Source organism: Acartia tonsa, chromosome 15 (assembly GCF_053477335.1).
Source record: "Acartia tonsa isolate MP-2025a chromosome 15, ASM5347733v1, whole genome shotgun sequence".
NCBI lineage: Eukaryota > Metazoa > Arthropoda > Copepoda > Calanoida > Acartiidae > Acartia > Acartia tonsa.
This window is the reverse complement of record NC_137274.1, coordinates 25,228,170-25,240,708: the sequence shown is the minus strand read 5'-3', so window position 1 is coordinate 25,240,708 and position 12,539 is coordinate 25,228,170. Positions and strand designations below refer to the sequence as shown.

Sequence of the window (12,539 nt, the reverse complement as noted above, 5' to 3'; positions counted from 1 at the left end):
CACAGGTTTCGTGATTTTTTTTCAAATTAATTTTGTTGTTGGTATATATAACCAGTTTTCTACTACTATACAATGTACAATGTATGTATAATTAAGGATAGTCTGGTTAGATAACAGTAAGCTTTTTTCTTAAATTTAGTCAGGTTAGAATTGTCCTATCAATTTCAAACTTGGCATAGTGATTCCTGTATTAGTTAGGTACGATTTGGAAAGAGTAGAAACTTTAAAATAGTTAACAGAATGTACTTATGTTCATTTAAAACATGACGATATTTAACATATTTGACACTAAATTTTCATATCTTATGAATATCTGATTTTTGGAATACTGATTCCTATTACAACAAGGTACAATATTATAAGCGAAGCATCTCTATAATGTCTTTAAGCAGTATCAAGTAGTTTTGCAACAAATTTAATAACAATTTTGTTTAGACTTATGCATCTATTTTCTGCTTATTCTGTTTTGACACTCTACAGTGTTAATGTTGGTTTGTCCTACCTTTACAGAGCTTTGTTTTTATTGATGTTGTCATCCTTGTTTATTTCTTTAAATTACAAATCATTTTGTTCAGATTTATTAGAAATAATAAATTTTTATGTGATATAATTATTCTATTAATTTGTTTTTTGGAAAACTGATTCCTATTACAACAAGGTATAAAGTCAATTAAAAATCATTTTGTTCAGATTTAATAGAAGCAATAAATTTTTATGTGATATAATATAATTATGATATTTATTTGACTTTTGGAATATTGATTCCTATTACAATAAGGTACAATGTTAATCAAAAATCATTTTGTTTAGATTTATTAGAAGCAGTAAAAACAGAATCTACTGATGAAGTTATCAAGTTATTGGATGCTGGAGTCAATATTGAAGAGAAAAATCATTTTGGTGGGCTTTAATCATTGGATTCATCTAAAGGGATAAGACAATGACCGATAAATTGATGTACATCCCCAACCATGATATGTACGATTATACTTCAGTAGATTAAAATTAGTGTTTAAAACGTTTAGACACTCAACTTAATGATCCAACCAATCAAATTACTAAAGTCCCCAAAGTTGTTAAGCCAACAAATGAGAAAATGTTATTATAGGACTAGTGTAATAAACAGCTCATTGTCCCCCCCCCTCTCTCTCTCTTTGGGATTGATTAGTATAATACAAAAACACATAAATTTCTAGACATATTTATTAACAATTTGTTCTGTATATAAGAGGCTTTTAAAGTGATCGCAAAGCAAGTTTTAAAAATTTGATATATATTTGGAATTACATAGTTATTTAGAATTATGACAACAAATTTGCTAAATTTGTTATAAAAAGTGCCTTAAAACTTCTATTTTTAAATTTGCTACAGTACCCAAAAAAATTAACTTACACAATTATGTGTAAAACAAACTTTTAGATTTGTTGGCACAGATTTCTCTTAAGCCTTACAGCTCGGGCTCCAATTCCCACATTAATAGATTGGGGGGGGGGGAGGGGGGGAGGGTCATATTGACCCCCCCCCCTCTATCTTGGTTCCTGTTACAGTTAGAGACATAAAAATGTTTTCTGGTGGTTTTTGAGTATTTTTAAAGAAAATTACTTTTTCTAGTCATAGCAGTCAGACCGCTCCTTAGCCGCTAAATATTAAAACAGCCATAGAGCGGCCAATTTAAAAGCTGGGATCACCAAATTTTAGGATGAACTTTTATTTTTTATAACAAAAAAATTACTTTTTCTGACCATCGCCAAAAAACGGCAAATAATGGAAACTGCTATTTTCGGCGGTTATGGCAGTAAAACGGCGGTTAGCAGCACCAATTAATATTTTTATCTGTTTCTGATCACAATAAAAGACTACATAAAAAATTTTGTTGGTCTAAAGCTGTTTTAAAATTCGGCAGCTGGCAGCTTAAAAAAAGCAAAATTACAGGTAGAAAATAGAAAATCGGTCAAAAATAGGTCAAGGAGTGGTCAAACAGTCATGACCTTACTACTCACGGAAGTTTATTATTGCTCAAGGATGTACTACAAAAGTTTTTAGGTCTCTAGCTGTAATAGAAGCCACTATATACATGATGCAAGTTTATAGTAAAAGCGGGACAAAAATTGGTCATAAAATCGGTGAGGAAGCGGTCAAACGGTCATAACACCACTATTCTCAGATGTTCATTGATATCCCAGTATTCACAAAAGTCATAATGAAGAAATTAAGATTTATTTGGATTTTTTTCTAATTTTGGTGCCACCTAACCAACTTTGACCGGATGCCACGACCGACACAGACCAGATATCCTTATAAGACCAACTCTTGCCGATGTATAATTACTAAACTTAAAAAGTCATGAAGTCACAACTCTCAAAAAGGCCCCCCCCCCCAATCTGTAAGGTTTAACACAGATAGAGTTAATAAGATTTATACTTGTAAAATAAGAGATAAATTTCTGTTTTTAATACTGATAAAATCAATTTTGCTAGTTTTTGTCAACTGAAAAAGTTGCAAACAAGGTTCAAAAATGTTGGACCAAATGACTAAAAAGATATTTCTCAGCTTATTTTAGTGCAACTAACATAACAGGCAATCAGAACAAATGTAGAATAATGTATTATGGAAACACAGCTAAGGGGGCCCTCAAATGGTTTTAGAGAGATGTAGTGTTAGTAATGCACAGTAAAATTCAGTAAAATTTTTGTTATCAATGTTGTGTTAAAGTACCTCAATAAAATGATCCTTAGAACAAGAAGAAACTGGTGGTAGATGTATCATTTTATAAGTAAAAATATAGATATCCAATTTAAATCTTTTGATTGTGGAATTGTAAAAATATGATATGTATAGTCTAAATATTTTTAAAAGTTTTTCATTGATATTATAATTACCAAAGAAGACCATTAGAGCCCCATTAAATCCACAAGCAATCAATTGGGCTGTGAGGTGAAAGGGCTTATATTTTTACAATTCCACAATCAAAAGATTTAAATTGGATATCTATATTTTTGAACATCTATAAGGATCATTTTATTGAGGCACTTTGACACAACATTGACAACAAAAATTATACTGAATTTATCTGTAATACTACATCTCTCTAAAACCATTTGAGTTGTGTTTCCATAATAGTTGTGTTTCCATAATACATTATTCTATACTTGTTCTGATTGCCTGTTATGTTAGTTGCACTAAAATAAGCTGAGAAATATCTTTTTAGTCATTTGGTCAAACATTTTTAAACCTTAATTGCAACTTTTTCAGTTGTCAATAAGCAAAATTGATAACAACAGTATGAAAAGCAGAAATATCTCTATTTTTTAAGTATGAATTTTATTAACTCCATCTGTGTTAAGAGAAATGCCAACAAATCTACAAGTTTGTTTTACACATAATTGTGTAAGTTAATTTTTTTGGGTACTGTAGCAAATTTAAAAATAGAGGTTTTAAGGCACTTTTTATATCAATTTTTTTTTTTGTCATAATTTTAAATAATTAAGAAATTCCAAATATACATCAAATTTTTTAAAATTGCTTCGTGATCACTTTAATAGTCAGCTTAACTGTTAGAAAAAATAGAGAACTATGGCAAAAAGTTTAGTTTTAGCTATAGAATGAAAAAAAAGACAATTAACTGCACATTTATATAGTCTGGAAATTTTTTCCCCAATCTTGGATATAATAAAAATCGGTGGAAAAGGCCGTTTTTTAAGGAAACAATAGAAAGTTTTGCCCTATCTTTGAGATTATATGAATGATATGATGTTAATGTTTGATAATCTGATGAGAAATTTTCTCATTTACAGTCTCTATCAATATAGCTCGTTCTGAATGCACATAAAAACCTTGTCTACATCAGATTATTTTGTTGGCCTACAATGGCAGTTCTTATTTTGTCTGGATTAAGTATCTATCTATAGATACCTATATATCTTTTTATCTATATATTTAACTATCTCTCTATCTATCTTACTATCTTTCAATCTATCTATATCTATCTCTCTACATACATATTTTTGTATATCTATAACTGTACTCTGAGCTAAAGAATATATAATGTATATAATATATTTATATCTAGGTAAGACAAGTCTTATGGTTGCAGCAAAGTATGGATACACAGAAACAGTCAGAATACTTCTAGAACATGGAGCCAATGTCAACAATAAAGATAAGTTGGGTTAGTTACATAATATTATTTTACTATATAGTGTATCTTTAGTATATTCTATCTAACTATCTACATATTCATTTACATATTTATCTATCTCTGTATACCTCTCTCTGTATATCTATAACTGTACTCTGAGCTAAAGAATATATAATGTAACTAATATATTTATATCTAGGATGGACAAGTCTTATGTCTGCAGCATGGAATGGAAAAACAGAAATAGTCAGAATACTTCTAGAATATGGAGCCGATGTCAACATTAAAGCTAATGATGGTTAGTTACATAGTATTTTTTTAATATATAGTATATCTTTAGTATATTCTATCTAACTATCTATATATTCATTTACATATCTATCTATTTCTGTATACCTCTCTCTGTATATCTATAACTGTACTCTGAACTAAAGAATACATAATGTATATAATATATTTATATCTAGGAAGGACAAGTCTTATATGGGCAGCACTGGATGGAAACACAGAAACAGTCAGTCTACTTCTAGAATATAAAGCTGATGTACACAAAAAAGACATCAGAGGTTAGTTACATAATATTATTATACTATATACTATATAGTGTATATTTAGTATATTCTATCTATCTATCTATAGTCTAAATATTTATCTCTGTACACCATTCTCTGTATATCTATAACTGTACTCTGAGCTAAAGAATATATAATGTATATAATATATTTATATCTAGGAAAGACAAGTCTTATGTATGCAGCACAGCATGGAAAAACAGAAATAGTCAGACTACTTCTACAATATGGAGCTGATGTCAACCATAAAGATAAGTGGGGTTAGTTACATAATATTATTTTACTATATAGTATATCTTTAGTATATTCTATTTATCTATAAATCAATTTATCTATCTATCTATCTATATTTGTACACCTCTCCCTGCATATCTATAAATGTTTACTAAACTAAAGATTGTATAGTAACTAATATATTTATATCTAGGTGAGACAATTCTTATGAGGGCAGCACTGGGTGGAAACACAGAAATAGTCAGAATACTTCTAGATCATGGAGCTCATGTCAACTATAAAGATGATAATGGTTAGTTATGATATTATACTTTATTTGTATCTTTAGTATATTCTATGTATCTATCTGTATATCCATTTATCTGTGTACCTCTCTCTGTATATCTATAACTGTACTCTGAACTAAATATTATATAATGTAACTAATATATTTATATCTAGGAATAACAAGTCTTATGTGGGCAGCAGGGAAAGGAAACACAGAAGTAGTCAGAATATTTCTAGAACATGGAGCTCATGTGAACAATAAAGATAATTTTGGTTAGTTACATAATATTATTATACTACAATTATATAATGTATCTTTAGTATATTCTATCTATCTATCTATAGTCTATTTCTATCTATATATCTCTTTACATGGCTCTCTGTATATCTATAACTGTACTCTGAACTAAAGAATATATAATGTAACTAATATATTTATATCTAGGAAAGACAAGTCTTATGTGGGCAGCAGGGTGGTATGGAAACACAGATAAAACAGAAACAGTCAGACTACTTCTAGAATATAAAGCTGATGTACACAATAAAGACAACAGAGGTTAGTTACATAATATTATTATACTATATAGTGTATCTTTAGTATATTCTATCCATCTATATACATATATATTCATTTAACTCTATATCTATCTATCTCTCCACTTATATCTTTCTGTATATCTATAACTCTGAACAACATAAATATAATGTATCTAATATATTTATATCTAGGATGGACAAGTCTTATGAGGGCAGCACTGTATGGAAAAACAGAAGTAGTCAGACTACTTCTAAAACATGGAGCCAATGTCAACAATAAAGATAATAAGGGTTAGTTACATAATATTATTATACCATATATTTGTATCTTTAATTTATTTCATATCTTTCTCTATATCTATAACTCTACTCTAAACTAAAGAATATATATCCATCTATTTATCTCTTTACTAGCAGCTACGCCCGTAGAGGCCTCTAGGGGCACTTGAGGAGGAGAGAGTCCAATTTAATAACCCAATTTCTTACTTTAGATTTCAAAAGAAAAAGAAAAAAAATTTTTTGGGGGGGGAAATTGTTTTTTTGGGGGGTTGAGGGTGTCCCACCCCCCAAGAAAATAGTTATGAACCTTCCTGGGACCTATGAGAAGCTACCCTGATAAGGAGAACCCATTTGGTTCAGTGGTTAATGTTATATCTCTCTATTCATTTATCTTTCTTTATAATGAACTAGCGGCTTCGCCCCTAGCCTCTAGGGGCTTTGCCACAAGAGAAAATTTTAAAGAAAAAAAGTGGTGGTGAAGCACCAATCCCTTTGTTACATGCATCAGCAAAAAAGATGTAAAGGGAATTTTTTTTGTTATTTGGGGGGTTGGGGGTGTCCTGGCCACACACAAGAAAATAGCCTGAAACCATCACAGGGCCATCTAATATATTCCCTGAAGAGTAGAATCCAATTGGTTCAGTGGATACCAAGATCATGCGACTTTGTATTATACATTAAAAACTCATGAATGTATTTCTTAAAATTTGAATTAATTTTGTATTATTAATAGATTAATAGTTGCACTCTCTCTCACTCTTCCTCTCCCTTTCTATGTCTCTCCCTCCCCCCTCTCTCTCTTTCTCTCTCTCCCTCTCTCTCTCTCTCTCTCTCTCTCTCTCTCTCTCTCTCTCTCTCTCTCTCTCTCTCTCTCTCTCTCTCTCTCTCTCTCTCTCTCTCTCTCTCTCTCTCTCTCTCTCTCTCTCTCTCTCTCTCTCTCTCTCTCTCTCTCTCTCTAAAACTATGCAATAATATGACATATCAACAATATTAGCAATATTCTAATGACATTATGACTGTACACACATATGATAAACAAAGTTTGACAAGGTAATCATCTATACATTAAATAATAATAAATATCATAGGTTGGAGAGCTCTAGATTATGCTTTATTCAATAAATATGAAGAAACAGCAGAAATACTTAGAGAACATGGTAAGCTTAATTAATAATTCTATATTTATAAGTGAAGCTATTCTAACATTTTATTTGGCTTTTTATGAATTCTTTCTATAGGTCAATTATATTAAGTAAATCTTTGGATTAGACTCAAAAACGATAAAAAAGCTATGATATTAAAGTATACATATATATATAATTATACAGGGTGGGGCAAATAAAACCAGACATTTTCCAAACGGCCATAGCTCCAAAACCACTTGACCAATCAGGACATTTGACCCCACTATAAAGGCTTAGGTAAACCTTCTTGCCCATAAAGATCTTTGGATGATAGAGGATATCCGAGCATAAAACGTCTAAAATCTCTAATATTTCTCTATAATAGTTTGGGGGCGGGTAGCGGTGGTAATTGAGGCTGGCAGAAATTTTATTGAATAATTTAATAGTATCATACCCAATTTACCTCTAGTTTTTAGAATTAAACTTTAAAATTGACAATTTCATATTCATTTGTTTAAAAAATAGAATTTGTCCGGTTTCATTTGCCCCACCTTGTATATACTGTAGTCTTTAGCTTGATTCTTGTATTAAAGTCTGTTAGTTTCTTATATGTTTAATTAGAACATTACATGAATTTGCCTATAACTCTGTCAAAAATACTAACAGATCTAAGATCTTTTTTGACCTAAGCTGCTGAAACAATTTCTTTACAAGCCCCATTAATCAGTTTTGATATATCTTTCTAATTTCTGCAAACACTAAAAGATATGCAAAATAAGGTATAAGGTTTTTTATATGTATGGAAACCATAAAATTGATAGAAAAATATCTTTTTTAAACTTCTCTTTAATTTTTAGAATTTAATTTTTTTAAATTAATTTTTTAAAGGGATTTATGTATTGATTATTATATAATATAACATTATTCAGATATTAATGGCATTATAAAATTTATTATTATATAATATATTATTATTCAGATATTAATGGTATTTCAACATGATTATTATATAATATAATATCATTCAGATATTAATGGTATTTCAAAATTGATTACTTGAGCTTGTAAAGAAACTGTTTCAGAAAAAAAGCCTTTGTACGTTAAAAAACATCTAATACCCTTTAGTAATATATATTTCCGTATAAATTAAAATAAAAAATATTATTTAAATTAACTTATAATCCTATTCTATAAGTTGTTATTTTTTTGATTCGTCTTTATCTACTAAACAAGATTAGTTACAAAATTTAGGAAAACTTAACATTAGGATGGTTTTAGGCTATTACAGCTTATCATTTAAGTCTTACAATGATTTTAGGCTATTTCACATTAAAAAATAAATCCCTTTTGTGCATAAAGCTGGCAATTCAATAAAAAAATCTAAATGGTTTAAAAATAATTTTTTTTCAGGAGGAAAGTGTTTTAGTCTAAATTCTAAATCTATAACTATTTAAATGTTTATGACAGGAGATATTATCTTCCTATCTGGAGATAGTTTTTTTTATCTAAACATATCTATATATATATTATATATACTAGTGGCTTCACCCCTAGCCTCTAGGGGCTTTTTCCCTAAAGGTTCATGGGAAAATTTCAAAAATATTGTTTACATTTCTTTTTTTTACATTTTTTAGATATTTTCTGTATTTTATAACTTTATATAACACTTTATAAATTTTATACATGTTATTGTTTATAACTTTTTATATTTTTTTATATTCATTTATATGTTTCAAAACCTTCAATATTTCTATCTTTTTTAATGTTTTTAAACATTTCTTTGCCATTAGCCTTTAGGAAGGTTTCACAATATTTTTGAATTTAATATAACAAAGTTTAAAAGAAATTTTAAAAGAAGAAAAATAATTGAAAATATGAAAAAATATAAAAAAATGTAAAAAAATATATAAAAACATAAAAAAAAACATTAAAATTAGATAAAAATATGAAATTATTTTTTTTGGGGGGGGGAAATTTCCATTTTTAGGGGGGTTCAGGGTGTCCCACCCCCAAGAAAATAGCTTAAAACCACCACAGGACCAATATGTATATACGCTGAAGAGTAGAATCCAATCAGTTCAGTTATTACCAAGATCTTTAGGGACAGATGGACGGACGGACAGAAGGACGCACGGAAACACACATCATTCTACTTTGTATTATAGATTTGCTTATCTGACTATCTCAAAATAACTAATATAAAAATCACAATCAACAGAAAAACAAACTGTCCTTCTAATTTTAGTTTCTCTATATCCATCTATTAATATTTCCAGTCCATCTATTTATATCTGTTATTGATTCCAATATATTTTTGTTTAATTAATATAACAATTTTTTAGAACAGAACAGCTTTGGGTGAACAGAATGATTACCTACAATGCTTTACTATTTAAAACTGTGCCTTTTTTATATAAAAATTGATTATTGTATGATTCATGATTTTCAAAATAAGAATATTTAGATTTTAAAGTTTTTTTACTTATAATTTTAAATTTGTTTACTAGCTTAGCTACTTTTAATTTACTTTGTCTGTAAGTTACAAGTCTGAAAGAGCTATTTTAAAGATGCTTTATTTTTTCTAAAAGGTTTTATGGATATTTTCAATCATTGACTCTTAATATATTTTGTTAGATGTTGGTTATTTTATTTAGTGTTGCTACTCTAATGATCAATTGTCATTTCTATCCTAGGATGACTTTAACTAGGATTACACTATCCATAAAAGCAAAGCTCTAAAGATCGAGGATATTTCATATGGACATAAACTTTTCTAGAAGGTCAGAACTTAATATGCAGAATATTAATTTTTATGCCTAAAAAATTGTATTACTTAAATGAGATGAAAAATATTAAATACAGGATACTGTTTAATGACATTCTCACATGTTTAGGACTTGATTATGGAGATATTTCGCCTATAATATTGTACCTTGTTGTTCTGGGAATCAATATTTGAAAATGAATGAATTGTCAAAAAATCTGCGTGTTTTAAAAGTACTCTTTGGTGCTGATCATATCCTTTTTAACCCTTAACGGTCGGGGGGGGGGGGGGCGTTGAACGCCCCCCCATCCGGTTTTTTCTATCTCATTTTCTGTGTGTGAAAGATAAAGAGCCCAAACTGCTTGACTTTTTAAGTATGGGTATGACACACAACTGAGAGTTGGAATTTTTTGAATATCTCCATCCTGGCGGGCACAGGATGCCAGCAAACCTGGCAGGGTCATTCAGGTAAAGAGCAAAAATATTTTTTTGACTAAAACAAAGCATTTTATCATACCAAAATACTAAAAAATCCTCTAGTAGTACATCCTTATATGAAATACAGGTTTTCAAGTCACTTTCAGGTTCCAGGTATGATCCTGCAGGTCCTGATCCTCCAGGTCTCCAGAAATCTTTAAAAGGCTCCTGTGGCCGTAATTTTTGACTTAGAGACTTCAAATTTTAAACTTAAGCTTTTCTTACATGTCTACATAACGTATTAAAATTTCATGAAGATCCGTCGCCGTTTTCCCGCCGACCGCTGACTGCGGCGGCTGGCAGCTGCCAAGTACAGCTGCGGCCGCTGAAATTTATATTTTGATATTTCTAATGTAAAATTTACATAAAAATAAACATTTTCTGGGAAAAATTTTTTCTTCTAGCTTCAAAAATAAGAAAATTACAGCCATTTGAAATTTTTAAATAAAAAAAGACCTAAAAACAAAGGTTGTTAAATAAAAGGGTGAAGGAAGCGAAAATTGACTTAGACTTATAAAAGGTCGGAAATTCATTATCAAACAGGGGACTTGCACAAAAAAAATTAGCCCTCTAGCTCTAATAGGAACTGAGATAATTAGGGGGGCGTTGAACGCCCCCCCCCCCCCCCCGACCGATTAAGGTGCGGCAAGGGGCCCGACTGTAAAGGGTTGAATTGTACCCAACTGTTACAAGAATCATTCTGCAAAGTTTAAAGTTGATAAGAACTAACCCTTAGGTGTGGTTCAATCAAAGGTTATGGTTACAACAGACTCTAATTATAGAAAATCTAAGACTTAAAAGTAGTAAAGCTTTTTTTTGTTTGTCTACTAAGATCTCAATGACTAAACCAATGGATTTCTTCATTTTATAGTAACTTAATAGGGGTCCTGGATACATTTGGGATAGTCTTTTTTCATATTTGAATGGTTATGACTTCCAAAAAAGGTTCGTGCAATCAAAAGGTTAATTGTCTTTAGAGCATTTGACCAATATAATTTAAAATGTCTGTGTGTCCGTCTAAAAACACTTAAGCATTATTTTCTCTGCTTGTATTTAAGATAAATGGCTCGACTACTTATTTTATAGAGAAAGGGACATTTGACTGTAAATTCCAAGGATCTAAAGGGATAAGACAATGGCCAATAAATTTATGTACATTCCCAATGATGATGCACAAAATTACCCCCTTTTGTAAATTACAATTGGTAGTTAGAACGTTTAGACGCTCAACTTTGTAAACCAATCAAAATTCAACAAAAGTTCTTAGAGTTTCTAAGCCAATGAATAAGAAAACGTTATTATAAAACTTTGGGGGCTAATGTAATAATTACAGCACAATGTCCAACCCTCCCTAAAAATCATTTGTTAAAATCGATCTAAATAAAAAAATAGGTTTTTATTTTTTTTATTAATATCTTGCATCCATGTTATTTCCATTGTGGTTTCAAACCGGTTAATATCCGCCGGATAAGAATCGGTTCCTAGCCATACTGAAAAATCATACAGAGCACAATAATACAGAAAAATTATGTGTATAGTAATACAAAAAAATCATAAAATCAACACCAGTTTTGTTAAACCGGGCCTTTGGCATCTCGGGGCTAACAAAACAAGTTTTAATCTTACTATTTTTCATTTCAATATCCGCGGGAAGCTGTCTATAATACGATGTGAGAAATGGCTACTCTTTATTTATTAAATAATGTAAATCACAACACTGTTTTAGTCTAAATCGTATTGTAATTCTATAAAATTATTATCCTTAGAACTTTCATAATAAATTTTCTAGCGGCATTTGCGCTTGTCCACTTGTCATCAATAACTGTCGCAACTTTTATTATTAAAAACAAAATCTTTCAATATTTTTTTTGAAAAATCCACCAATTCAAAAATTTGTACCAAATAATTTTCAAACATTTTTAAAACAAAATTTGGAAGATTTTAAAGATTATTTTATTTTTGAATTAAACAAAAGTTGCATCGTCTTATCATAAATAAACAATATAACAGAGGTACCATAAAATAGTTTTTAAAAATATGAAAAATATTTTCCAGTTTGGCTTTGAAACCGATCAATGTGGTCAATTAAGTTGAGTGTCTAAACCTTTAAACCACCAATTTTTATCTACAGAAGAAATAATTTTGTG

General features: G+C 29.7%; 1 protein-coding gene across 1 annotated transcript in view; it reads left to right on the top strand.

Annotated features, from left to right (window-relative positions):
• The window catches only part of LOC145307526 (uncharacterized), a 38,249-nt gene extending 28,626 nt beyond the window's left edge, over nucleotides 1-9,623 (top strand). The window contains exons 2-12 of the mRNA XM_080149982.1: nucleotides 811-900; nucleotides 4,070-4,168; nucleotides 4,338-4,436; nucleotides 4,606-4,704; nucleotides 4,872-4,970; nucleotides 5,138-5,236; nucleotides 5,386-5,484; nucleotides 5,657-5,767; nucleotides 5,941-6,039; nucleotides 7,116-7,184; nucleotides 9,494-9,623. Coding sequence (XP_080006108.1) covers nucleotides 811-900; nucleotides 4,070-4,168; nucleotides 4,338-4,436; nucleotides 4,606-4,704; nucleotides 4,872-4,970; nucleotides 5,138-5,236; nucleotides 5,386-5,484; nucleotides 5,657-5,767; nucleotides 5,941-6,039; nucleotides 7,116-7,184; nucleotides 9,494-9,513 — 983 coding nt within the window. The 3' untranslated portion in view covers nucleotides 9,514-9,623. The remainder of the gene's footprint in view (nucleotides 1-810; nucleotides 901-4,069; nucleotides 4,169-4,337; nucleotides 4,437-4,605; nucleotides 4,705-4,871; nucleotides 4,971-5,137; nucleotides 5,237-5,385; nucleotides 5,485-5,656; nucleotides 5,768-5,940; nucleotides 6,040-7,115; nucleotides 7,185-9,493) is intronic.
• Nucleotides 9,624-12,539: the final 2,916 nt, after the last annotated feature.